This window comes from Carassius carassius, chromosome 37 (genome assembly GCF_963082965.1).
Source record: "Carassius carassius chromosome 37, fCarCar2.1, whole genome shotgun sequence".
Taxonomy (NCBI): domain Eukaryota; kingdom Metazoa; phylum Chordata; class Actinopteri; order Cypriniformes; family Cyprinidae; genus Carassius; species Carassius carassius.
Window position 1 is genome coordinate 2,775,365 of NC_081791.1, and position 26,602 is coordinate 2,801,966.

Sequence of the window (26,602 nt, forward strand, 5' to 3'; positions counted from 1 at the left end):
ATCGCACTGATGTCCCAGGGACACTCAGGTACAGCTGCGCAAGGTGGGTGTATTACTGCCAATTTTCCACTACAAAAGCTGGTCGCTGTCAGCTTGCAATGGTCCTTTTCATAACTCAGAATCTCCTGTAACTAGATGCGTCTACTGCGCCGCGAGACCTCCAGGCGCGCGTAAATGCGTCTTCACATTGACTTAACATTGAAATCATTCGCGCCAGACGCTCTATTCGCGTTTGGTGTGAACTAGGGCTTAAACGATTCCTCGAGTAACTCTATTACAACAAATGATCGAGGCAAATTCCTCTGCCTCGAAGCATCTTTTAATTTATTTTAAATCTCACGTCAGCTTCTTTCGCAATGATTTTTTTTAATGTGACACAACGCGTTTACGTCACCCACAAAGCGGATGGAGACACAATCGCTGAGTCTGAAATTGCATACTGCAAGGAGTCAGCAGTGTTTTGATTTGAGGGAAAACATAAAGAGAACGTTGTGGCGTGTGTCCATTGCAAGATAAAGTCAAAAGTCAAAGTCACCTTTATTTATATAGCGCTTTAAACAAAATACATTGCGTCAAAGCAACTGAACAACATTCATTAGGAAAACAGTGTCAATAATGAAAAAATGATAAAGGCAGTTCATTATTGAATTCAGTTATGTCATCTCTGTTCAATTAAATAGTGTCTGTGCATTTATTTGCAATCAAGTCAACGATATCGCTGTAGATTAAGTGTCCCCAACTAAGCAAGCCAGAGGCGACAGCGGCAAGGAACCGAAACTCCATCGGTGACAGAATGGAGAAAAAAACCTTGGGAGAAACCAGGCTCAGTTGGGGGGCCAGTTCTCCTCTGACCAGACGAAACCAGTAGTTCAATTCCAGGCTGCAGCAAAGTCAGATTGTGCAGAAGAATCATCTGTTTCCTGTGGTCTTGTCCTGGTGCTCCTTTGAGACAAGGTCTTTACAGGGGATCTGTATCTGGGGCTCTAGTTGTCCTGGTCTCCGCTGTCTTTCAGGGATGTAGAGGTCCTTTCTAGGTGCTGATCCAGCATCTGGTCTGGATACATACTGGATCCGGGTGACTGCAGTGACCCTCTGATCTGGACACAGACTGGATCTGGTGGCCACGGTGACCTCGGAACAAAAGAGAAACAGACAAATATTAGCGTAGATGCCATTCTTCTAATGATGTAGCAAGTACATAGGGTGTTATGGGAAGTGTTTCCGGTTCCGGTTTACCTAATTAATGCAGCCTAAAAATCCTTTAACGGATTTGGATAATAAAAGCATATTAGTATGTTATGTGTATGCCAGGTTAAAGAGATGGGTCTTTAATCTAGATTTAAACTGCAAGAGTGTGTCTGCCTCCCGAACAATGTTAGGTAGGCTATTCCAGAGTTTAGGCGCCAAATAGGAAAAGGATCTGCCGCCCGCAGTTGATTTTGATATTCTAGGTATTATCAAATTGCCTGAGTTTTGAGAACGTAGCGGACGTAGAGGATTATAATGTAAAAGAAGCTCATTCAAATACTGAGGTGCTAAACCATTCAGGGCTTTATAGGTAATAAGCAATATTTTAAAATCTATACGATGCTTGATAGGGAGCCAGTGCAGTGTTGACAGGACCGGGCTAATATGGTCATACTTCCTGGTTCTAGTAAGAACTCTTGCTGCTGCATTTTGGACTAGCTGTAGTTTGTTTACTAAGCGTGCAGAACAACCACCCAATAAAGAATTACAATAATCTAACCTTGAGGTCATAAAAGCATGGATTAACATTTCTGCATTTGACATTGAGAGCATAGGCCGTAATTTAGATATATTTTTGAGATGGAAAAATAGAGTTTGCATACCACAACTAGGGCCCTATGATTTCCGCGATGCAGAAAACGCGAAGGGAATCGCGGAATCCAGTCATAAAAACAGATTTTACAGTTTAACGCGGAATGGCACGGAATTTGCTAAATTTTGAACGAATGAATAAAAAATAGGTCATTGCACTTACATCAAATCACGATATGGACTAATATCTGTAAATATTAAGCCAGAACAGTCTATTTAAATATGAATCCTGCATGTTCTGCGTGTCTCTGTTAATGAACGGAGCAGAAGTGCGTCTTCCTTTATTAACACACACTGAAGCGCGCGACGCTCCGGTGATTTCAGCATCTGCTGTCTCACTAAATAAGGACGTGAACACATGAACAACATCTCCAGAACTGCTCTGACAGTCACTTCATGAGCGTTTGACCGTTTGATTTGAGTAAAACTAGCGTCACATCACATACACAGAACTGTAAAGGTACGTCAACCCGTCAAAATAAAAGTCCGGTTAAAGATTATTGTTCAGCAGAATGTACATAGCCTACTACTAAAAAAAAAAACATTATTTAATTTTTTTAAGGTTTAATCACACAACATTTCTTCCATGTTTTATTTTTAATAGAAAATCCCCTTTGTTTACCAAAAAGTTAAGTTAATTTTCAATAATTAAAAGATAATTAAATTAATGTTTTATGTGTTTACTGTGCATCTCAGAAAATGCTTTATTTAAAACCCCAACTGAATGGCACTTAAATGCACTTAATTCATCTGTCAACTTTGTCATTGTTCACAGTACAAGTACAGACAGAAAAACAATGGGTAATAATTAAATGTTTATTTTTGATGTATGCATTGCATTCTATGCATTTAAAAAATTAAAAAATAAAAATTCTAAAAAAGGAAACCCAGGAGTCTTATTTTCTCTTGCATAATTAATATTGCACTTTAAGCAAAAACACATTTTATCCGATTAATCGATGGAATTTTTGGTAGAATACTCGATTACTAAAATATTCGATAGCTACAGCCCTAGTGTGAACGCAGCATAAGAGTTCGCTTTCGACATCACTGGGTCTTATAGGCGCATAAAATTGCTGGTATTTTCTGTCTAGCTTTCTGTGCATACTGCACTTTCGGAATTCTTTCTTTTTCTGCTTGTTTGTAAGTTTTGTTACATCTAGATTTTTTTATAATTTTAAAATTAATAGTGTACATATTTGGTTAAAATCGATTCCCTATTTTCATTTTCAAACTTTTTTTGGTTGGTCTTAGGGGTGCACCGAAATTTCGGCCGCCGAAAATTTTCGGCCGAAATGGCATTATCGGTTTCGGGCCGAAATAAAAAAAACAGCCGAAAACGTAAACCGAAAATGAATGTCACCAGCCCCTCCCATCCGTGAGCAAGCGCTTAGGTTTCACTCACGGTCGAGCTGTAATCACGCATCTGCCTATCAAAGATTAAGCATGTCAAAGGGCTGTCACAATCAAAAAAAGCTTGTCACAAAAGCTGCACAATCGATCGGACCAACCAACACAAGTTTCGAAAACGAAAACAGGGAATCGATTTTAACGGCCTTCTCTCCGAGTGCGTCCAGCTCGTCACTATACGCTCGCAGCGAACTCGCGTCACACAGCAACTGCAGGTTCTGACACACACACACACACACACACACACAAAGCCTATTAGTGCATAATATCAATGTAGCCTTCAGTAATGTTTTTCATTGATGTTATGGCAGTCCAATTGCTGACTTGTGCGCGTCTTAAGCGCCCTCTTTATGTTCGCCCTAATGCCTGTTTAGTTGTCGGTGGATTTGCCTATATTTGGCGTTGAAAAACGGATCAACGCCAAATATAGGCAATTTACTAACGATTCAATGAACACTTTGCCTATGTCTCAAAAATCGAACAGGATTTTTTTTTCACAAAAGTGACAGCCCTATACGAGAGGACACCAAAGTTGCAATATGTAACATTTGTTCTGCAAAAATCTCAAATTGTGGATTTTTTTGCACAATTTTTAAAAAACTATTTTATTTGATGGAACAAAACTTGAAGAATAATTATTATTTATATTTATTGTAAAAAATATTTTATGTTTTATGTAGGCTAACTGTTAATAAAAGTTTGATTATTATATTGTGATTTTTCAATTCAGATCCATTAAATCCAAGCAATATATATATACGTTTTTAAAAGAAGCCATTTTCGGCTTCAGTTTCGGTTTCCGGCCAAGTGCATCCTAAATTTTCGGTTTCGGCGCAGAATTTTCATTTCGGTGCATCACTAGTTGGTCTGATCGATTGTGCAATCGATTTTCGACCTAAAAATTAAAGCCCTATCATGTATATTTGCTTATCTATGGTATTGAGAGAAAATAACAGACACACCGACACGCCGTCGGTGTATAAATGAGTGAGTGAATGGGTGAATGTGAGGCAATTTGTAAAGCGCTTTGGATGACCATGGGATCTGTTTAAAGAGCTATATAAATGCAGTCCATTTACCATTACCAGAATCTCACCTGTGTCTAGGCAACAACTTTCCACCTTCAGGCCGTTCACATATTGCGCCTAAAAACGCTAGGCACACCGCTTTGATTTTTTTCCCAAAACCTTCGGCCACTTGCGCTCCTGAGGCATCTGCTGTTGCTAAGCAACCATGACCTGCTCTCTCCACGAAGACGCGGAAATTTCAGCAATGGATGAATGGATTTGCAACACTAAAAATTGCTTGCAGTAGCTCTGCTACTAAATTAATTTAAAAATGGCAGTCCATATACAGCTATGATCAGCTGTTCCTTCATCTTGGCTGAGCTTTCAACGTTGTTACGGAAAAGGTGAGGAAGCTACATGACCTGCGGTGGTCTTGCGGCATTCTGAAAGTTGAGATGTTTTAACTCGATGCTGTGCGGACACGCCTGGAAAAAACAAGCGCGTCACCGCGTCACTTCCATTATGAGCGCGCATACCGCGTGCCAACATTTGAAATAACGAACTTCAGCGTGCAAAAAGACGCGATATGTGAACGGCCCCTAACTGTTTTCTTGCTTCACCCACACGTACAGTGAAGACAACATCAGAGACAGAGGCCGTTATCTCTAATCTCTATCCCACCTCAAAATATGAGTTAAAATTGGCACTAGAATGGGAATACTTTTTGTATAGAAAAGACAAATGCTTTTTTCATTTGTCCTTGAAGGAAGACACAGTTTGCAAAAACTGTGGTCGGAGAGCGGCTGCAAAATCAGGAAATGCATCGAATATGTTTACCTATTCAGAACATTATCATCCCATGCAGATACAGCTATATCTAGACTTGTGCCGGTATTCAGTAATGCGATATATCACAATAATGAATATGCACGATGTTGTTATCGTGGGCACTTCTAAATACCGTGAATAATTATATATTACAAATTATTCAGAATTTGGAATGCATTTAAAGAATACTATTCCCATCAACTGGTCAAAATGCACAGCACCGCTGTATGCTGCTTGAAAGACTCTGTGCGCTCTGATGTAAACAAGCACGCATGAGAAGCACATGGAGGAACACGTGAGAGACGTGATGAAATGAAAGCACATTCACTCTCTGACAGCAGATGGTGCTAAACTGCAGAAAAAGCAGTCCTTACCCTTGAAACACTACAAATAAACCAGCTGGACTACTTTCTGAAACATATTTAATCATTTTAAATATCCATTCAGATTTGTGTATTTGCTATGATGTTCATCACAGTGCCAAATACTTAAGTATTAAAGGGTTAGTTCACCCAGATAGCAAATTTATGTAATTAATAACTTTATCTTTGGAACACAGTTTAAGATATTTTAGATTTAGTCCGAGAGCTCAGTCCCTCCATTGAAGCTGTGTGAACGGTATACTGTCCATGTCCAGAAAGGTAAGAAAAACATCATCAAAGTAGTCCATGTGACATCATACTCTTTATTCCAAAAATAGCAAAAACGACGACTTTATTCAGCATTGTCTTCTCTTCCGTGTCTGTTGTGAGAGAGAGTTTAAAACAAAGCAGCTGGATATCCGGTTCGCGAACGAATCATTCAGTTCACCAAATCGAACTGAATCGTTTTAAATGGTTCGCATGTCTAATAGGCATTAATCCACAAATGACTTAAGCTGTTAACTTTTTTTTAATGTGGCTGACACTCCCTCTGAGTTCAAACAAACCAATATCCCGGAGTAATGCATGCACTCAAACAGTACACTGACTGAACTGCTGTGAAGAGAGAACTGAAGATGAACACCGAGCCGAGCCAGATAACGAACAATAGACTGACTCGTTCACGAGTGAAGAACCGGTTGCATCGGTTTTCAGATCACTAGTAGTTTTATCGGACAGTTCGATTCAATAAACCGGTTGAAGAAAACGGTTCACCGGTTCTTTTGCGCTCGACGTATAATGGCGTCATTGGCGATGATTGCCCTTGATTCAAGCCTTCGGTTTACCCACGCTCATAACACTAGCACAGAATCAGTTCAGAATCAATCACCAAAAGAATCAGTTCGGTTCAGACGCTCTGTGTGTCAGTCTGCTTCACGCTGAATCACACATGCGCAGTATCATCAGCTCCTCGGTTCACGAATCAGACGCGTCTGACAGAAACGGTTCTTGACTCGTGAATGAGTCAATGTTTTGTTTGTTATCTGGCTTGGCTCGGTGTTCATCTTCAGTTCTCTCTTCACAGCAGTTCAGTCAGTATACTGTTTGAGTACATGAATTACTCCGGGATATTTGTTTGTTTGAACTCAGAGGGAGTGTCAGCCACATTAAAAAAGTTAACAGCTTAAGTCATTTGTGGATTAATGCCTATTAGAGATGCGAACCGTTTAAAACGATTCAGTTCGATTTGGTGAACTGAATGATTCGTTCGCGAACCGGATATCCAGACTGCTTTGATTTGAACTCTCTCTCACAACAGACACGGAAGAGAAGACAATGCTGAATAAAGTCGTAGTTTTTGCTATTTTTGGACCAAAATGTATTTTCGATGCTTCAAAATATTCTAACTGACCCTCTGATGTCACATGGACTACTTTGATGATGTTTTTCTTACCTTTCTGGACATGGACAGTAGACCGTTCACACAGCTTCAATGGAGGGACTGAGCTCTCGGACTAAATCTAAAATATCTTAAACTGTGTTCCAAAGATAAACGGAGGTCTTACGGGTTTGAAACAACATGAGGGTAAGTTATTAATTACATACATTTGCTATCTGGGTGAACTTACCCTTTAAGTCTTAATAGGCTATTTTAATCTGGACTACAACATGACATAGAAACTGTTTGAAAGTGTTTAGATTTTTTTTTTCTTATTTTACATTTTACATTAGGGCTTCATTTTTAACATTAGTTAATTCATTAGTTAACATAAACTGCCAATGAAAAATTATTCTGAACATTCATTAATCTTAGGTATTCCAATATTTAATAACATGTTGATAAAATCTAAAGTTGCAACTATTATTTAATGAGCTAACATGAACTAAAACTTTTATTTTTTAACAAAGATGAATAACTTCTGTAGCAAATGTAGCTATTGCTCATTGTGTATCTTAATGGTGAACTAAATAGATCTTATTGTAAAGTAATACCTATGGGTCTTTTATAGTTCTTTTGCACTTTAATCGGTGCAAAACTTTTAACTTTATATATTTTTCTTTATTGCTTTATTGTATTTAAATGTTCAGTTATTTTTGTTATAAGAAAAACTGTTTTTTTTAACCAGGAAAATTTTAAACCGGCATATCCCTATCTATGTCCCATTTATAATTAAAGTTATGATTTCTGTGATGTGGAGTGAAGCACAGAATCCAGTCATGACAATGAATTTACAGTAGCTAGCTACCCTGCAGATGTCACAAAGTTATTAAACTAATAAATAATCAATGGTAACATTTTCCATTTCCTTGTTTTTAATTAATGAAATTTAAATAAACATGCTTTCAAACATTTGTTCCACCCCCCCCCCCCCAAAAAGACCCTGTTTTGATTGTTTAATATTGTATACCATGAAACCGTGGTATTTTCTGAGACCATTATCATACCGTGAAAATCTCATACCGTTACAACCCTACTTGTATCATTACACCCCATAGGTAGTAGCAGCCACATCACAATGTTAAAAGCAATGATCTTATCTGCCTCCATTTTTATAGTTATCCAGCATGATTTGATAATTTTTCAAGTTAAGGATTGTCAAGATTTTGTTCAGTGTTTTTTTTATTCTGTGCTGAATTACATCTGTCCGTAAGTGAGTTGTATTTTGAAATTTAAGCCTTTTGAGATTTTTTTTTTTAAAATGTTTTATCTAATGCAAACTCTCCATCCTAGGCAAATCAAATCTCATGGATGCTATCAGCTTTGTTCTGGCAGAGAAGACCAGTAACTTGCGTGTAAAGACACTGAAGGATTTGATTCATGGAGCTCCAGTGGGAAAACCTGCAGCTAACCGAGCATTTGTAACCATGGTGTACCAACAGGACAATGGACAGGAGCTTTCATTCTCCAGAATCATCATAGGTACTTCACACACTTTGGAAGCATTGCTGTGCTTTTACAATAATAAAGTTAGTAATCGGAACCTGGGTTGCATTATTATAATAATGAAAATAGTTTGTTTATACAGGTCCTTCTTAAAAAATTAGCATATTGTGATAGTTCATTATTTTCCATAATGTAATGATAAAAATTCAACTTTCATATATTTTAGATTAATTGCACACCAACTGAAATATTTCAGGTCTTTTATTGTTTTAATACTGATGATTTTGGCATACAGCTCATGAAAACCCAAAATGCCCGTCTCAAAAAATTAGCATATTTCATCCGACCAATAAAATAAAAGTGTTTTTAATACAAAAAAAGTCAACCTTCAAATAATTATGTTCAGTAATGCACTCAATACTTGGTCGGAAATCCTTTTGCAGAAATGACTGCTTCAATGCGGCGTGGCATGGAGGCAATCAGCCTGTGGCACTGCTGAGGTGTTATGGAGGCCCAGGATGCTTCGATAAAGGCCTTAAGCTCATCCAGAGTGTTGGGTCTTGCGTCTCTCAACTTTCTCTTCACAATATCCCACAGATTCTCTATGGGGTTCAGGTCAGGAGAGTTGGCAGGCCAATTGAGCACAGTAATACCATGGTCAGTAAACCATTTACCAGTGGTTTTGGCACTGTGAGCAGGTGCCAGGTCGTGCTGAAAAATGAAATCTTCATCTCCATAAAGCTTTTCAGCAGATGGAAGCATGAATTGCTCCAAAATCTCCTGATAGCTAGCTGCATTGACCCTGCCCTTGATGAAACACAGTGGACCAACACCAGCAGCTGACATGGCACCCCAGACCATCACTGACTGTGGGTACTTGACACTGGACTTCAGGTATTTTGGCATTTCCTTCTCCCCAGTCTTCCTCCAGACTCTGGCACCTTGATTTCCGAATGACATGCAAAATTTGTCCAAAAGCCCAGTGCTGCTTCTCTGTAGCCCAGGTCAGGTGCTTCTGCCGCTGTTTCTGGTTCAAAAGTGGCTTGACCTGGGGAATGCGGCACCTGTAGCCCATTTCCTGCACACGCCTGTGCACGGTGGCTCTGGATGTTTCTACTCCAGACTCCACTGCTTCCGCAGGTCCCCCAAGGTCTGCAATCGGTCTTTCTCCACAATCTTCCTCAGGGTCCGGTCACCACGGTGGTCGGTTGCTACCGCGGTTGTCTACTGCCACCGGCGGTAGTGCACGTGACGTCACAAACTCTATAGCAAGCATAATACAAAGTTTTGTATATGAGTGTAATAACTGTAATAGTTGCAAATTCTAAGTCTAATTAATTCTAAGTGGTAATTAACAAATTACCTCAAACACAGCGTTTCCTTTAGATTGGCAGATTTGAGCACAGGAAAATACAGTTAATGCATTCAGCAAATTAATTTAGTGTTGGGCGATGGATCTTGTTGGGAAAGCAAATACCGCATCACCGATCTGGAGTCATCTGCATTCATGTCACCCATCTGGCTGCTCAGGTTTGGTGAGGCTTTCTCCAAACTGGCCAAATACAAACGAGACAGCGATGAATAAACGATGGTAACAAGAAATATGGCAACGATTCCTATTTCAAAGAGAGCGCGTGCAGATGAGGAGTTAGTTATTGAGCTTGCTTGGTGGCAGAAAAGTAAACCAGACGTAACACAACCGCGTTGCGACAGGTTTAGTCTGTCTAATGTCTATACAGGACATATGAAATCTGTGTCAGTAGCCTACATCACAGACCGGACGGGGATTTAGAAGTGCTCAAATAAACACGAACTGACGAGTTAAATAGGATGTGTTAGATGAGTGAGACAGTGCTGGGCTGATTTCTAGACGTGCATACATATAAATATATACTGTATATAAAATATATTGCATGCACAGTTTAAGTCAGCTTTAATCACCTTTTTTGGTAATTCCATGAATTAACTGACCACGACACTGCTTGCACATAGTTTATTTCGCAGTTTGATATGAAAGGATACGCACAAAGTGCGCGCCGCCTTTGAGCACAGGACCGTCCGCGCTCGCTTAACTTGCACCTGATAATAAAGTGATATGGAGCGCGTGTCTGAAACGTCTCCTGTATATATATAATTTATTTATTTATTTTTATTTTTTTCAAACACCGCGCCACCAGCGGTTGTTAGTCCATGACTACCGTGGTGGTAAAAATCAGCCACCGTCACAGCCTTAGGGTTGACAATTCACATAACAACTGTAGGGCTACAGTCCATAGGTTTATGAGAGATTTAAATTTATTACATATATGGAGAGAGAGAAAACCGAATATTAGAGCTTATTCCTGTCATTCAGGTACTTTTAAGACATATACACTAGAATAGATTTTTTTCTTGTCTCTTCAGAATTGCAATCTAAAATTTCTGACTGCTCTTATGATAATATTGTGATCTCGGATCATGCACCATGCTGTTTGCTCTACAGAGATGATAAATTATTAAGAGATCCACCCAGATGGCATTTCCAACATAAATAGTTACAAGATGAAGACTTGGTGAAATATTTAGAAAAACAGATAGATGAGTACTTTCAAATTAATACTACACAAACTACTGCATGCGTTAAGTGGGAAGCTTTCAAGGCTTTCCTGAGAGGGCATATCATCAGTTATACAGGTTCTTAATCAAAAAAGACAAAGGAAACTAGACTACAGTTGAAAAATAGAATAAGAGCCCTTCAAACGAAAGTAAATAATTCTGAAAATAGTAGTTCCGTATTTTTCAGACTATAAGTTGCACATTAGTATAAGTCGCATCAGTCCAAAAATACTTGCACTGGACTATAAGTCGCATTTATTTAAAACCAAGAACCAAGAGAAAACATTACCGTCTACAGCCGTGAGAGAGCGCTCCTTGTTTTCAGTGTAGACTACAGGAGCACTGAGCAGCATAGAGCGCCCTTTCGCAGCTGTAGACGATAATGTTTTCTCTTGGTTCATTTCTCTTGGTTCATGTCAAATTAATTTAGATAAATAAGTCGCACCTGACTATAAGTCGCAGGACCAGCCAAACTATGAAAAGAAGTGCGACTTATAATCCGGAAAATACGGTAATTCACAATTGGAGAAATAATTATTATTATTGAGAGCTGAATATGATAAGCAGTCTGCTTTTAGAGCTGCCTCAAGTCTTCTACGCTTGAAACAGACATTTTATGAACAAGGTGATAGGGCTGGCAAATTGTTGGCATGGCAAATAAAGAGAGACGGAGAGAGAGAGAGCGCGCGAGAGAGACGGAGAGAGAGAGAGAGCGCGCGAGAGAGACGGAGAGAGAGAGAGCGCGCGAGAGAGACTGAGAGAGTGTGCGAGAGAGACAGAGAGCGCGAGGGAGATGGAGAGAGAGAGAGAGCGAGAGAGCGGGCGCGAGAGACTGAGAGAGAGAGAGAGCGCGCGAGAGAGACAGAGAGAGAGAGAGCGCGCGAGAGAGACGGAGAGAGAGAGAGAGCGCGCGAGAGAGACGGAGAGAGAGAGAGAGCGCGCGAGAGAGACGGAGAGAGTGTGCGAGAGAGACAGAGAGCGCGAGAGAGATGGAGAGAGAGAGAGAGCGGGCGAGAGAGACGGAGAGAGAGAGAGAGAGCGCGCGAGAGAGACGGAGAGAGAGAGAGCGCGCGCGCGCGAGAGAGACAGACAGAGAGAGAGAGAGAGAGAGAGCGCGCGAGAGAGACAGACAGACAGAGAGAGAGTGCGAGAGAGACAGAGACGGAGACAGAGAGAGAGCGCGCGCGAGAGAGACGGAGACAGAGAGAGAGCGCGCGCGAGAGACGGAGAGAAAGAGAGAGAGCGCGCGAGAGAGACGGAGAGAGAGAGAGAGCGCGCGAGAGAGACGGAGAGAGAGAGAGAGCGCGCGAGAGAGACGGAGAGAGAGAGAGAGAGAGCGCGCGAGAGAGACGGAGAGAGAGAGAGAGAGAGAGAGAGCGCGCGAGAGAGACGGAGAGAGAGAGAGAGAGCGCGCGAGAGAGAGAGACAGAGAGAGAGCGTGCGCGAGAGAGACAGAGACAGAGAGAGAGCGCGCGAGAGAGACAGAGAGAGACAGAGAGAGAGCGCGAGAGAGAGAGAGAGAGAGAGAGCGCGCGAGAGAGAGAGAGAGCGCGAGAGCGACAGACAGACAGACAGACAGACAGACAGACAGAGAGTACATTAGAAGTAACATCAATGTTTATAGAAATGTATATGGATTTATTTTGCATGTGTTTTTTTTTTCTTATGAATATATATGCATTTTTGTTTTGTTTGTTTCTATTCTGCTATGTACAATGCTTTGGCAATATGTACCTTTGTATGTCATGCCAATAAAGCAATATGAATTGAATTGAGAGAGAGAAAGAGACCGAGAGAGAGCGAGCCGTTTTAAAACAACACGAGCGCTGTCTTGCTCTCTCCCTCCCGCAGATGAATCAATTGACACGATGGTGTCGATGTTTAAATCATTTAAAATGAGAATGTAAGTGCGCTCACCCCATTTTTGTTTGTAAGAAAAAATATCGCAATATATATCGCAGAAAAATAAAATATCGCAATGTCATTTTTTTCCCCAATATCGTGCAGCCCTACTGTACACTGACTGAACTGCTGTGAAGAGTGAACTGAAGATGAACACCAAGCCAAGCCAGATAACGAACAAAAGATTGACTCGTTCACGAGTCAAGAACCGGTTGCATCGGTTTTGGATCACCAGTAGTTCTTTCGGACAGTTCGATTCAATAAACCGGTTGAAGAAAACGGTTCTTTTGCGCTCGACGTAATGGCATCATTGACGATGATTGCCTTTCATTCAAGCCTTCGGTTTACCCGCGCTCATAACATTAGCACAGAATCAGAGAAGTGTAAACGATGTAGAGGAACACTGGTTCACTGTATGTGGCATTGTACAAAAATTATACTCTTTTGTGAAGAAGAGACATTATTCAAAATATTATTTCCGAACAAATAATATTAGATCCAAAATTGTTTTTATTGGGCTTATATCCAGAGAAGCATAACTATACTAAAAATGAACGTACATTTATAGACCTTAGTCTGCTTAACGCCAAAGGATGTATAGCTTTATTTTGAAAAAAACATGTAGACCAAGAGGCACTTTATGGTTACGGCAGATGTTGTCTGCTCTGCCACTAGAGAGGATTACATATGTGTTAAGAGGCAAACAGGGACTTTTTGAGAATATCTGGAATACTTTTGTTGATTATGCCAAAGATTTGGATTTAACAGATGACAATGACTGGAAGAAATTGTCACTCCATTTGCGGGGCGGTTTGGGGTGGGTCATTAAAAACAACAAAAAAATCCATATGTTGTAGTGTTGGGCGATATGGTCATTTTTTCAAATCAGATCGACGATACACGATATTATCGTGCATGGGTGGAGCAAGAGAGAGACTCTTTGTTCTTGTCATAGCATAACTATTTGGTGTTTTAAACCGTGCAGGTGCCCGAGAGAGAGCATATGGAATCACCAATAATCTAAAAAAAATACTTTAAAACATACTGATAAACTAACGTTAAATATAAAAATACTGTATATAAAACAGCTAGTTCATATATAGTTGGATGCAACGGTCATATAGTGCATCCTATGACAAATCATTCAACTGTGAAAATCAATAGTAGATTTAATTTGAAGTCCAACAGTTTAACACTAATATTGGACATAAACGAACATGTTAAATAAAAGTATTCAAAAAAGGTAGGTTGATATATTTGGAAGAGTAAAGTTCAATTGAACTGATGTATCAGTCATACAGCGCTCGGGACCGTGTGCCTCATGACGAACCCGACGCACTGCCACAGAAACAAGAATGTTTCCGGGGTGGCGCGTCAGTCCCATCATGAGGCACGTGGTCCGGAGCATGTATGACCAAGGCATCAGTTCAACCGAACTCACTCCAAATATATGAACTTGCCTGTTTTTGAATACCTTATATTTAAGGCGTTCGTTTACGTCCATATTAGGTTTAAATCGTTGGACTTTAAATGAAATATACTATTGTATTTGCACCATTGACTGATTTTGCAGAATATTTAGACTGATAACTTCTGTGTGCAGATGCAAAAAATACAAATAAAATATTTGTCACAGGACAAGCGAGATGACAGTAGTGCCGACTACACGATCTAGCTGTTTTAAATATAGTATTTTATATTTAATGCCAGTTTATCAGTACGTCCGAAGGTATATTTTTCGATTATTGGTGATTCCATAGGCTCTTTTCGTGCACCTGCATGGTTAAAATGGCAAATAGTAAGCTCAGACAAGAATAAAGAATCTTTCTCTTACTCCACCCATGTACTCCACGATAACTCCACGATATGTACCATCGATCTCACGTGCCGACAATATGACGATTTGACAATGACCACATCGCTGATTCATGGCACCTGTTCGGGGTACACTGGCACAGGAAATCCAATTTATTTTTGCACGCTTAATTTTGAATACAATGACTGCACCAACATTTTCCTGACTCGTTATCGGAAGCAGCTCATTGGATTTGCTAAACAATTATTCAAGTAAGCCTCACAGCTAGGGCTGCACGATATTGGGAAAAAATGACATTGCGATATTTTATTTTTCTGCGATATATATTGCGATATTTTTTCTTACAAACAAAAATGGGGGGAGCACACTTACATTCTCATTTTAAATGATTTAAACATCGACACCACCTTATGCGCGAGGGAGAGAGAGCAAGACAGCGCTCGTGTTGTTTGAAAACGCCTCGGTCTCTCTCTCTCTCTCTCTCTCTCTCTCTCTCTCTCTCTCTCTCTCAATTCAATTCATATTGCTTTATTGGCATGACTTACAAAGGTACATATTGCCAAAGCATTGTACATAGCAGAATAGAAACAAACAAAACAAAAATACATATATATTTATAAGAAAAAAAAATTACATGCAAAATAAATCCATATACATTTCTATAAACATTGATGGTATTTCTAATGTACTCTCTCTGTCTGTCTCTCTGTCTGGCTCTCTCGCGCGCGCTCTCTCTGTCTGTCTCTCTCGTGCGCGCTCTCTCTCCCTGTCTCTCTCGTGCGCGCTCTCTCTCCCTGTCTCTCTCGCGCGCTCTCTCTCTCTCTGTCTCTCTCGCGCTCTCTCTCTCTCTCGCTCTCTCTGTCTCTCTCGCGCGCTCTCTCGGTCTCTCTCGCGCTCCCTCTCTCTCTGCCCTGTTAAACTTGCATGTGGTTTTCAGTCCTGTCAATTATAAACTTTCACTCTATGATGGTTAAGCTGTGCAATTAATCCGCGAATCACATTCGTCAAGGGCAGGGGAGTAGCTGGCCCGTACAGTTAATGAATAACGGATCAACTATGACAGCCTACATCGCACATCCTGCGATGTGACTATCGTGGATTCGTACATCGCGATATCGATGCTTAAACGACACATCGTGCAGCCCTACTCACAGCGTCTACCCTCGTAGACAACCAAATCATCCTTAGTATTGAACTTCCTGTCAGGCACTGAAAAAATAATTATTTCAGTCAGCGACACTCACCTATTGAACACCAACGAGTACATCGCAGCTAAAACTATTTTCCCTCCGATGGCAAGACGTACCCATCCAATACCGCAAATTAAAGCTTTTGCCGAACACCAACGGGTGCTTCGCAGATAAAACAATCTCAGTTTTTCCTCTGATGGCTGGAGAGAATACCCATCCGGTGTCGCAAATTGAAAAAATAAATAAATATTAAAAAAAACACCTGATGCCGGCCATAGCCTCCCGGCCAGATAACCCTACATTTTCTATCCTATGGACGGCGAGGCTTCTCTCTTCGATGTCAGGAGCTCGAGCTCCCATCGGATGCTGACGAGAGCCTCCCGGCCAGACAACCTCACCTTTTCCATTTTGCGGCCAGCAAGACTTACTCGTTCTTTGCCAGGAGCTCACACTCCCTTCGGACGTATGTGCACCCCCCGGCTACCTTTTTTGCCATTCTGTCTTACGTACGGAGAGGTTTACCCATCCAATGCATGGAGTCGGGGCTCCCATTGGATGTAGGTGAGAGCCTCCCGGCTAGACAACCTTACCTTTTCCGTATTTTGGCCAGCGAGGCTTACTCGTTCGTTGCCAGGAGCTCACACTCCCTTCGGACGTACGTGGACCCCCCGGCTACCTTTCTTGCCATTCTGTCTTACGTACGGAGAGGTTTACCCATCCAATGCATGGAGTCGGGGCTCCCATTGGATGTAGGTGAGAGCCTCCCGGCTAGACAACCTTACCTTTTCCGTCTTTTGTCCAGCGAGGCTTAACCATTCGATGCCGGGAGCTAAGCTCCTGTCGGACGAAGGTAAGAGCCTCCCAGCTAGACAACCTTTTCCGTCCTTCAGCCAGAGAGGTTTACCCGTTCGATTCCTGGAGCTAAGCTCCTATTGGACGTCGGTCAGAGCCTCCCGGCTAGACAACCTGACCTTTTCCATCCTTTGGCCAGCGAGGCTTACCCGTTCGATGCGAGTGCTCCCATCGGACGCTGGCGAGAGCCTCCTGGCCAGACAACCACTACCATTCCATGTGGTCTAGGTCGCAAAACCGATCTACCCAATAAGCAAGCCGTCCGATGCCACAAGTACCAAACACACAAACAAACCCTCCTTCCTTCCTATGGTTGTCAAGGCTTACCCGTCTCATGCTGTGAGTAGCATACCCCCATCAGACGTTGACGAGAGCCTCACGGCCACACAAACTTATCTTTTCCATCCTATGGCCTGCGAGGCTTACCCAGTTGTTTCCGGGAACAGGAAGTCCCCGTTGGATGCTGGCGAGAGCCTCCTGGCCACTTTTAGGTAACTTAATGTTACCTCTCACATCTGGAGAGGCTTACCCGTTCGTTGCGTCTGCTCCCTTCGGATGCCGGCAAGAGCCTCCCGGTTAGACAACCTTACTTTTTCCTTTTCTATGGTCAGCGAGGCTTTCCCGTTCGATGCGCATGCTCCCTTCGGACGCCGGCGAGAGCCTCCTGGACAGACAACCTTTACCTTTCCACTCTACGGTCGGCGAGACTTAACCCGTTCAATGCGTGTGCTCCCTTCGGACGTCGGTAAGAGTCTCTCGGCCACGCAACTTACCTTTCCATTTGACGGTAGGCGAGGCTTAACCGTCCGATGCTACGAGTCTCGACCTCTCGTCAAATCCTGCAAAAAAAAAAAAAAAAAAACCCTCTCAGCTATCCTCACATCTTTTAACCCTGCCTGGCGAGGCTTACCCGTTCGATGTTCTGAGTTTAATGCCCCATCGAATGCCGCGACAGTCCTCCCAGTCGGGTTTTCCTTTCCACTCTCCCCGTCCGGCGAGGCTTACCCGTCTGATGCGTGTGCTCCCTTCAGACGTCTGGATTTAGACTTCACCGGCTACAGGATCTAATCCTCATTTGCGCGCACGATCTCGCGTGTGTGTCGAGTTTGATAGATGAATTATAATAGGCCGCCTCATAACCTGCGGGTCGGGTTGGGGCGGGTAAGGAAATTTTACTTTATTTGCGGGGTGGGCCAAATAATTTCATAAAAACCCTGACCCGCGGATCACTAGTGTGCATGTAATACTTATGAGAGTTGTAGTATCACACTGCAATATGGCTTATTTCAGATGCCTTTTATAAACACCTTAATTATTCAACCCGCCAAAGTGGCTAGTTGGAGTCACTGTTACCCGCCATGAGCAAAATCAATTAATGTTAATGTCAAGCCCTGCTACCAGTCATTGCTTTGAATCTTTTAAGATGCTTTTAATAACTCTTTTTATAATAAAGCGATGGCACACTGCTTTTAAAGGAAAGAAACGGAAAGCGGCTCAGTTTATCTCAGTTGTCGTGTTTTCATAATCATTGGAAGTCAAAATCAAAACAATAAATAAAATTAGATGATAGCATAGGCCTATGCACAGTTGACATCTGTGATTGACTGCAATGTTCAGTTGATTAAAAACATGCCACAAGTAGGTACTTTTAGACCACAGGAGTAGACTATTTTCTGATTAATTGTTAAGATTGCTCTCTCTTTAAAAATTATTCATTTTCCTGCTTTCTGTTTATGTCTTGTGTAGGTTCCTCTTCAGAGTACCGCATCAATAATAAAGTGGTGGGTCTGTCTGAATACAGTGAAGAATTGGAGAAACTGGGAATCCTTATCAAGGCCAGAAACTTCCTGGTCTTTCAGGTTATTAGAGATGCTTCTTTATTAAAGTTTAAAATTTTAAAAAGATTTAAATTTTAAAGATAAATTGTAATTTCTGTGTGCCAAACTGAATTGATTATCTGTTTGTTTGGCAATCAGTTCTGTTTGATAAGGCTAGTGAAACAGAAATGATATGCTATAAAAAAAAATTCCCATTGCTGGTCAGATAATGGTGGGAGGTTAACATTTATAGGACTTGTGATTTTATTGTAAGATTAATAGACCCCCTAAAAAAGATGCAATGCATAAGCATAGCATACAGTCAGGTTTCCACTACGTGTTACGACTGCATGTTAAAACAGTATAGACTTATTTTTAAACAATCATATGCTCTCATGGGCCACATAGAATGATGTGGTGGGCCGGAAAACAGTGTTTTATGGTGCTTTTATCCCCTCCCCCCTAGGGTGCGGTTGAGTCAATTGCCATGAAGAACCCCAAAGAGAGAACTGCTCTGTTTGAAGAAATTTCTCGTTCTGGAGAGCTTGCTCAAGAGTATGACAGATGCAAGAAAGAAATGGTAAAGGCTGAGGAAGACACGCAGTTTAACTACCATCGCAAGAAAAACATCGCTGCTGAGCGAAAGGAAGCCAAGCAAGAGAAAGAAGAGGTGGGCTCCTAATGTAGTCATCGTAAATCATTCATTCTTAAATGTAGGAATAGATTTATTTGGGTGTTAAAAACCCTGAAGACACACGTGCAGTTATAAGTACATAATCTTTGCTGGTTTCTCCATGTGTTATGCCCAGGCGGAACGTTACCAACGGCTTAAAGACGAGGTGGTGCGTGCTCATGTACAGTTACAGCTCTTTAAACTGTTCCACAATGAATCAGAGATTGAGAAACTGAACCGAGAGCTGGCCCACCGCAACAAAGAGATTGATAAGGACAGAAAACGCATGGACCGCGTGGAGGAGGAGCTGAAAGATAAGAAAAAAGAGCTGGGCAGAATGATGAGAGACCAGCAGACGATTGAGAAAGAGATCAAGTGAGTCAAAAACAGAGGATTAAATGTTTGTCAATTAAAAAAAATTTTTTACAATTTTTTGACACAATTCTTAACATTAACTGCAGCAAATGAGGAGTCTGTAATTTAAAACAACAGCTTGAAGTTGCATTTCCATTTAGGTTGTTATCTTTTGAACCATAACTGCTAGAAACAAAATCCCTTTGATTCCTTGGCTCAAGATGATTTGATTGCATTCTATCATATCAATGAACTTTGGTTATCCACCATACTACACAAGTTAATTGATACTGAATTCCTTTTTTTAATGATTATCTAGGGCTTGGTGATATGGAGCAAAAAATATATATCGATATATTTTGCTATATCTCGATATACGATATATATCTATCTTTACAGGAAAAATAACCCCCCCAAAAACTACTTCAAAAACAGATATACCAAATATTACATGTTTAGGGCCCTATGAAATGTTTTATTTTTTCTTCTCAATATGTTTTATTGTTACCTAATTCTATTACAACTTAACAATTGTAATTCTATTACAATTTAAGAACTTGATTAGTTAAAAATAAATTCTTAAAATAGCCTTATGTGAAATGTCAGAAATTCTGTGTATTTACATTTTTCTGGTTATCAAATGAAGGCATAAAACATTCATTTAATTTATCTTTTAATTATTTAAAATTAAGCAAACTTTATTTTTTGGTAAACAAAGGGGATTTACTATTAAAAATAAAACATGGAAGAAATGTTGTGTGATTATTCCTTAAAAAATTATTTTCCTTTCATTTTAATAGTAGTAGTAGTGGGCTATGTACATTCTGCTGAACAATAGCAGGGTTTTTCCTGGGTCAAAATTGGTCTTCGGTGGTGGCTGACCGACATGGTCATCCACACACAGCAAAGAGTACCCTAGTACCCACATGATCCCAATATTGACAATAAATGTTACATTTAAAATAAATACAAAGAAACAGTTAGTGATTTTTTTTTCTTATCCTATAATTAAAAAATGATCACTGTCATCCTCTCTTGCCCTCTTTGCAAAAAAAGCAGTGATTTTTCCACGACTGGCTTTCATAGTTTAGAAAGATAAAATCCTTTTTTGATAGACCTGATAATTATTTTAGTATAATCATATCAATTAAAAAGTAGCATTAAAAACGTAGCATTAAAAGGTGTAATAGTGTAAATTTTACCATATACAAGAAAATTAGCAGCTAGCTAGCAACAGCTTGCTTTGTGCTTTGATCTAGTTTCATCTCACTCCAGTCTAACTTTAAATGATTTTATAAGTTATTTACTACACATTGTCATAGGCCCATTAATCAATGCTAAATTTTACTAAACACTCTGATTCAGACACTGACGGGCAGACCAATTGCTTTAACCCAGTTGTCACCAACCATTTCAAGCCTAAGATCACATCCAAAGTCCAAATGTAAACCAAGATCTACCACTTGCAAAAAATTATTAAAAAAAAGGCCACAATGTAAGTTCTACTCTGACATTCTTGTTGCCTGTTAGTCACTAGCAAATTATTTAACTATACAAATAGTATATAACTATACAAACTGCCAACTATAATTAAACTTTTTCAACAGTAATATAACATTAAGTATTTACACATTTACATTACTCGTATATAAACACAATAATCAGTCAATTACAGGCCTAAGCCAATAATGTACTGTTTCACTTTCCCTTTTAAAACATATTTCAGACTATCACTTTAAGAGAATGCACTGATCCAGTGGCCTACGTTCAGCTGGCTATGTAGGATACTTACCAAAACAGGCATTTTGACATGATTTTTGTGTGAATTTGTCCATTTGAACACAATACTTCAGAGAGAGCTTATATTTGCTCGCATGCCGAGGCGCGCGTTTACGCGCTTCGGAAGGGCTCACGCACAAATCTTCTCACTGCGCGCGCGAGATCGTGTCCTCTGGCTCTTAAAAGGCCATGTTGCAGGTTAACCACCACTTTCAATTAATGGGTACATAAATCACTCAAGATATGTATATCATTTTTAAAATGTCTCAAAAATGGTCTTAAAGACCAGTTTTTTACGTTTTTTGGTATTAACGGTTTTTTTTACGCAACTCTGTGATGACGTCACGTTGGGGAGAAGTCGAGGAAAGGTAGCCTCAGTCTAGTATGATGCCGCGTTCCAGGCAACCCGTAACCCATGTTTTTCCAACCTTAAACCCGTGAAAGTGCACTAGAACGGCAGTCAAACCCGTGACTTCCCACCCGTGAACTCGTGTCTCGTACTAGATCGATGTACTCCGAGTACCAAGGTCACACAGCATGCGAAACAACAATGACAGCCCCTATGGATAATACTGCCTACAAATTACAGTGTTTATGCAAGTGGTACATGCTGAAAAAACGATTTTAGGTCAATGTAACTTTGCAATAAAATAAATAATCTAGCTACAATTCCTTGCGCTCAGTAAGTTTGGCGTAACTTGCCTGGAACAGTACTAAGTCGTGGTATGAAATAGTGATTACGAGCTCAAAAACCTGCCTGGAACGCAGCATCAGAACTATAGCGACTGACTGGGATGAGGAAGAGGTGGCAAGAGCCAACATGCATGATGGCCCGCAGCCGTGTAATTTCGAACCAGCCAGACGTGAGAGGTCAAATGAGTAATTGCCAAGAACTGATGTCCGTCAAAGCTAATTAAATGCATGGTCCGAGGAGAATGAGTGGAGAGTTGAAGTGTCCTGGTGAGTTGCTATCATTTAGCATCGCAGCAATGAGGACTGGAGCTAGTCTACGAGCAGCAGTGCACAATAACGACACACATATTTTTTACTGTCATTGAATTACTATAGCTTTTTTTTTCTTCACTTTTTTCACACTTTTTTAAATAGCACCGAGTGAAAAATCAACGTTTTCTTTATATCTAGTGGCAGTGATCAAGACGTTAGTTCAGATAAGTACCGGTAACCTTTGTCATAGTGTCGTAGAACTGTTAAACTTTGTCTTTGTCATCTAGAAATAGAAGGAATCATGCTAGCTTTATGGACGTTTCTAAGCGTTTATCTCTTCCTCCGGTGAAAATGTTGTTGCAAACGTAGCCGCGTGTCTGTTGCTGTGTTTGGCAGTGCTTGAGTGGGCGGTGCCGTCCCATGGAAACTGAGCTGAAAAGCTTGTGCTGTAGGGAAGTGAGTGCGTTTGGGTCGCTGTTGGTCGATATCTCTCTATTTATCTGTCTGTCTATCTATCTATACATCTAGTCTATCTATCTATATATATCTATGTATTTATCTATAATCTGCGCTATCTGAATACTCTCATCTACTACTCTTCTCTCTAGTCACTTTCAATGCTCTCAAGGCGGCTTTGGTAAATTCCCTCCCCAACGTGACGTGATGCAATGCATTGTGGGGGAAAGGAGACCGCTGTAAGATAATACCTACTTTTTCGTATTATATTCCGTTTTGTGATACCCAACAACATAAAATACAATGGATAACAGTTTAAATGTTTATTATCAACAAGCAAATTGCACAAATTCGTTATAAAATTAACCCTGCAACACGGCCTTTAAATGTTTAAACTGACAAAGCTTAAACGAGTTTAGTTTAAACACAGATATCAGCACCCATGTGATGTATAAATTACTGCTCATATAGACCGCTTAATCGCCTACGTCACTGTGACATCACCGCTCTAGCTGGAGGCAAAACATAAGGCAGAACTCATAGCAGGTGCGCTAAAAGTTTGAGGTTTTGACTTTAAAATGTCTTCTTGTTGGGTTTTTGGCTGCCAGAATAGAAGGAACAGCACTTTTGTTTCAAAACTAAAGTTTTACCGGATCCCAGCAGACATTCCTTCACAGAAATCAAGAAGACAATTGTGGTTGAATGCAATACTGCGTACAGACTGGACAGAGATTATCATAAATCATGCTCGTGTTTGCAGTGCACACTTCATATCAGGTCTATGCAATTGAACTGGTGTGTTGGTTTTATCTAGTAAATCAGCAAGTTTCTGTTTTATAGGTGAAAAGTCGCCAACCTTCAGCGCACTAGCTAGTTTAAATGTTAAACAAACATACAGCGATAGATGTGTGTGCCATCCTTTGAATGGTCTCTTAAAATAATACACATTGCTAATCATAGTTAGCCCAGCGATAGGTTACATTAGAAAATAAGCCTTGACAAATTTCCCCATACCACCCAAAAGTAATTAATATGGCCGTATGGCATACGGGTCAGGTAGCCTGCTTCAATCCGCGAGAGTAAATTAAAAAAAAAGCTGTCACGGTCCCGCAGAGTCAGGGACTGTACATATTCGGACAGTTCTGAACTTTCTTCTGCATCCATGTTTAATAAATCCCTCCTAAAACGTGCTAGCTTACGCTTGTCAACATTGCGTCCGCGCCTCTTTTTGCCTCCAGCTAAGCCCCGCCCACCCGGAGACGTTGGAATGTTTACAAACTTTTAAGGGATCTTATAGCATTCGCGTTGAACAAGAGTGAATGATTTGTCCAGGGGTTTTTTTTCTCATGTTTTTGTAATGTCTGGGAAGCCAGAATGCGCAAGTATCAACAGAAACATTTATTAGCTGAACCCTGTTTTTTACGTGCCATTTATAGCAAGCCATATTACAGATGCTTTGTCAGATTTAAGTTGAAGTGTGTGCCGAACCGTGTGTGGTTGAACCGAACATTTTTTTTTTCAGTGAACCGTGCCACCCCTATTACCACAATAATCAATCGGTTACAGACAGGCCTAAAACAATCATGCCAAAGCAGACAGATATTAGTACATATCATCACACCGGCACCCGCATCTAAATTAGTTGTATTGTCTGGTTTTCAGTCTAAAACAGTTGCGTCAAGTATAAATGCCTCGTCTGTTTTGGGAGGTGCGCGCGCAGTCAGCGGAGGCTCGTGCTGCAGTGCCAGGCGAAAGTATAAAGAAAGCGGTTGTTTTACAGACATATGTAAACTATAGGCTATTTGATTGGACAGATATACCCCTCTCCCTCCCCTAGACACAATTTACTACACACAATAGGCTCACACATGGTGCATTTTAAATTAATAAATAATAATGAATAAAAAAAGATTTTTTTTTTTTTTCAGATTTTGAAAAATCTTCGCGATCGACTTTAAATGCTTCCAAGATCGACTTGTCGACCGTGATCGACGGGTTGGTGACTCCGGCTTTAACCATTCATTATAATGAATTGGCTCAAAGGAGTCATTAGGTTGTGATAGCGGACGTGTTGTGTGGGAATCCTGGCTGTTACATTGCGAAAGATTTGTCAACACACACACTCACACACCCAGACACACACTTCATAACTCTCTCTCTATATATATATATATATATATTGTTTTTTTTTTTTTGCGTTTATTTAAAGTTATGTCAGCTGCATGTGTGGAATGCTTGTCACAAGTTGTAAGAAAAGATAAGGCAAATTTTGTTTTGACTGCAATTCACACCCAGCGGTAATTCAGCAAAAATATTTTCCGAATGCACCACGTGAAACATGTATTCGGCCTTCCGACCATTAGGATCAGTTGATTTTGATGCGAGAGAGAGAGCAAAGACAGACAAGATGGAGAGTGCGTGCGCGGGGGTGGGGCGCTGTGCTTGTTCTCTCCGTCAGTAGCCTGCTTCACTCACAAAATCCAATTACAGATCAAATATGGCTTTGGCGGAACAAAAAATCGTTTTGGCGGCTGCCAAAAACTTTTCAATGTAGGAAAAACCCTGAATAGTAATAGATTTCTGGCAAATACTTTTATTTTGACGGGTTTACCTTTACAGTTCTGTCTATGTGAAACTAGTCTATGATGTGATATGTGACGCTAGTTTTACTCAAATCAAATGGTCAAATGCTCATGAAGTGACTCTCAGTGCAGTTCTTGAGATTGTTCTTCATGTGTTTACGTCCTCATTTAGAGATGCTGAAATCACGCGCGCTTCTGCGCCATTCATGAACACAGACACTCGGAACATGCAGGATTCATATTTAAATAGACTTTTCCGACTTAATATTTGCAGATATTAGTCCATATCGCGATTTCCGTGACGTACCACGTTAAACTGTAAATTCCGTTTTTATGACCCCGTTTTCTGCATCGCGGAAATCATAGGGCCCTACAGCAGACATCTGCCTGCTGTTCGCCCAACGCCTTAAAACCGTAGTATCTCCATATAATGCAACACAAGACTTTTTTTTGAGACTAGTTCTGTACACGCGAGGGGAGGGGGGACAAAATCAAGGAGGTGGGGGGCGAGCGGGCGGGGGTGAGCCCAGCACAGAGAAGGCAAACAAGCAAAGTGGCTGAATCAGAATTAAATATAAACAATATTTCGATATATACGATATGTCAAAATCCATATCGTGTTTAAAAAATATCTCGATATATTTTAAATATCGAGATATCGCCCACCCCTATGATTATCATTATTTTACTGCATCCCTGCTTAAATTTACTATTTGATATATTTATTTTACATTGCATATTTGTCTTTGCTAAAGTCTTGAAGTAGTCCTACATCTTTTGCGTAATCAAAATGTAATTGATGTGAAATTGAGAAACCATCATCTGGGTTATAGGACGTGATTATTGGCAGATTATAGTCATTACCTGGCAAAGCAGAGCATCCTTAAAGGGTTAGTTCACCCAAAAATCAAAATTATGTCATAAATAACTCACCCTCATGTTGTTCCAAACCCGTGAGACCTCCGTTCATCTTCAGAAAAGTTTAAGATATTTTAGATTTAGTCCGAGAGCTCTCAGTCCCTCCATTGAAGCTGTGTGTACGGTATACTGTCCATGTCCAGAAAGGGAAGAAAAACATCATCAAAGTAGATTTTTTTTAAGCATCAAAAATACATTTTGGTCCAAAAACTACGACTTTATTTAGCTTTCTCTTCTCTTCCGGGTCTGTTGTGAGATTTCAAAACACTGCAGTTTAGTGATGTCCGATTTTCAAACGAATCACTCGATGTAACTGGATCTTCTTGAACCAGTTCACTAAATCGAACTGAATCGTTTGAAATGAAATTGCTATTTTTGGACCAAAATGTATTT

The 26,602-nt window shown here is 40.5% G+C and overlaps 1 protein-coding gene across 1 annotated transcript in view; it reads left to right on the forward strand.

The window, feature by feature from the left end:
* smc1al (structural maintenance of chromosomes 1A, like) overlaps window positions 1–26,602 on the forward strand; it is a 65,972-nt gene that overhangs the window by 5,720 nt on the left and 33,650 nt on the right. Inside the window, exons 2-5 of the mRNA XM_059527161.1 lie at window positions 8,178–8,366; window positions 18,432–18,544; window positions 18,969–19,172; window positions 19,312–19,550. Coding sequence (XP_059383144.1) covers window positions 8,178–8,366; window positions 18,432–18,544; window positions 18,969–19,172; window positions 19,312–19,550 — 745 coding nt within the window. The remainder of the gene's footprint in view (window positions 1–8,177; window positions 8,367–18,431; window positions 18,545–18,968; window positions 19,173–19,311; window positions 19,551–26,602) is intronic.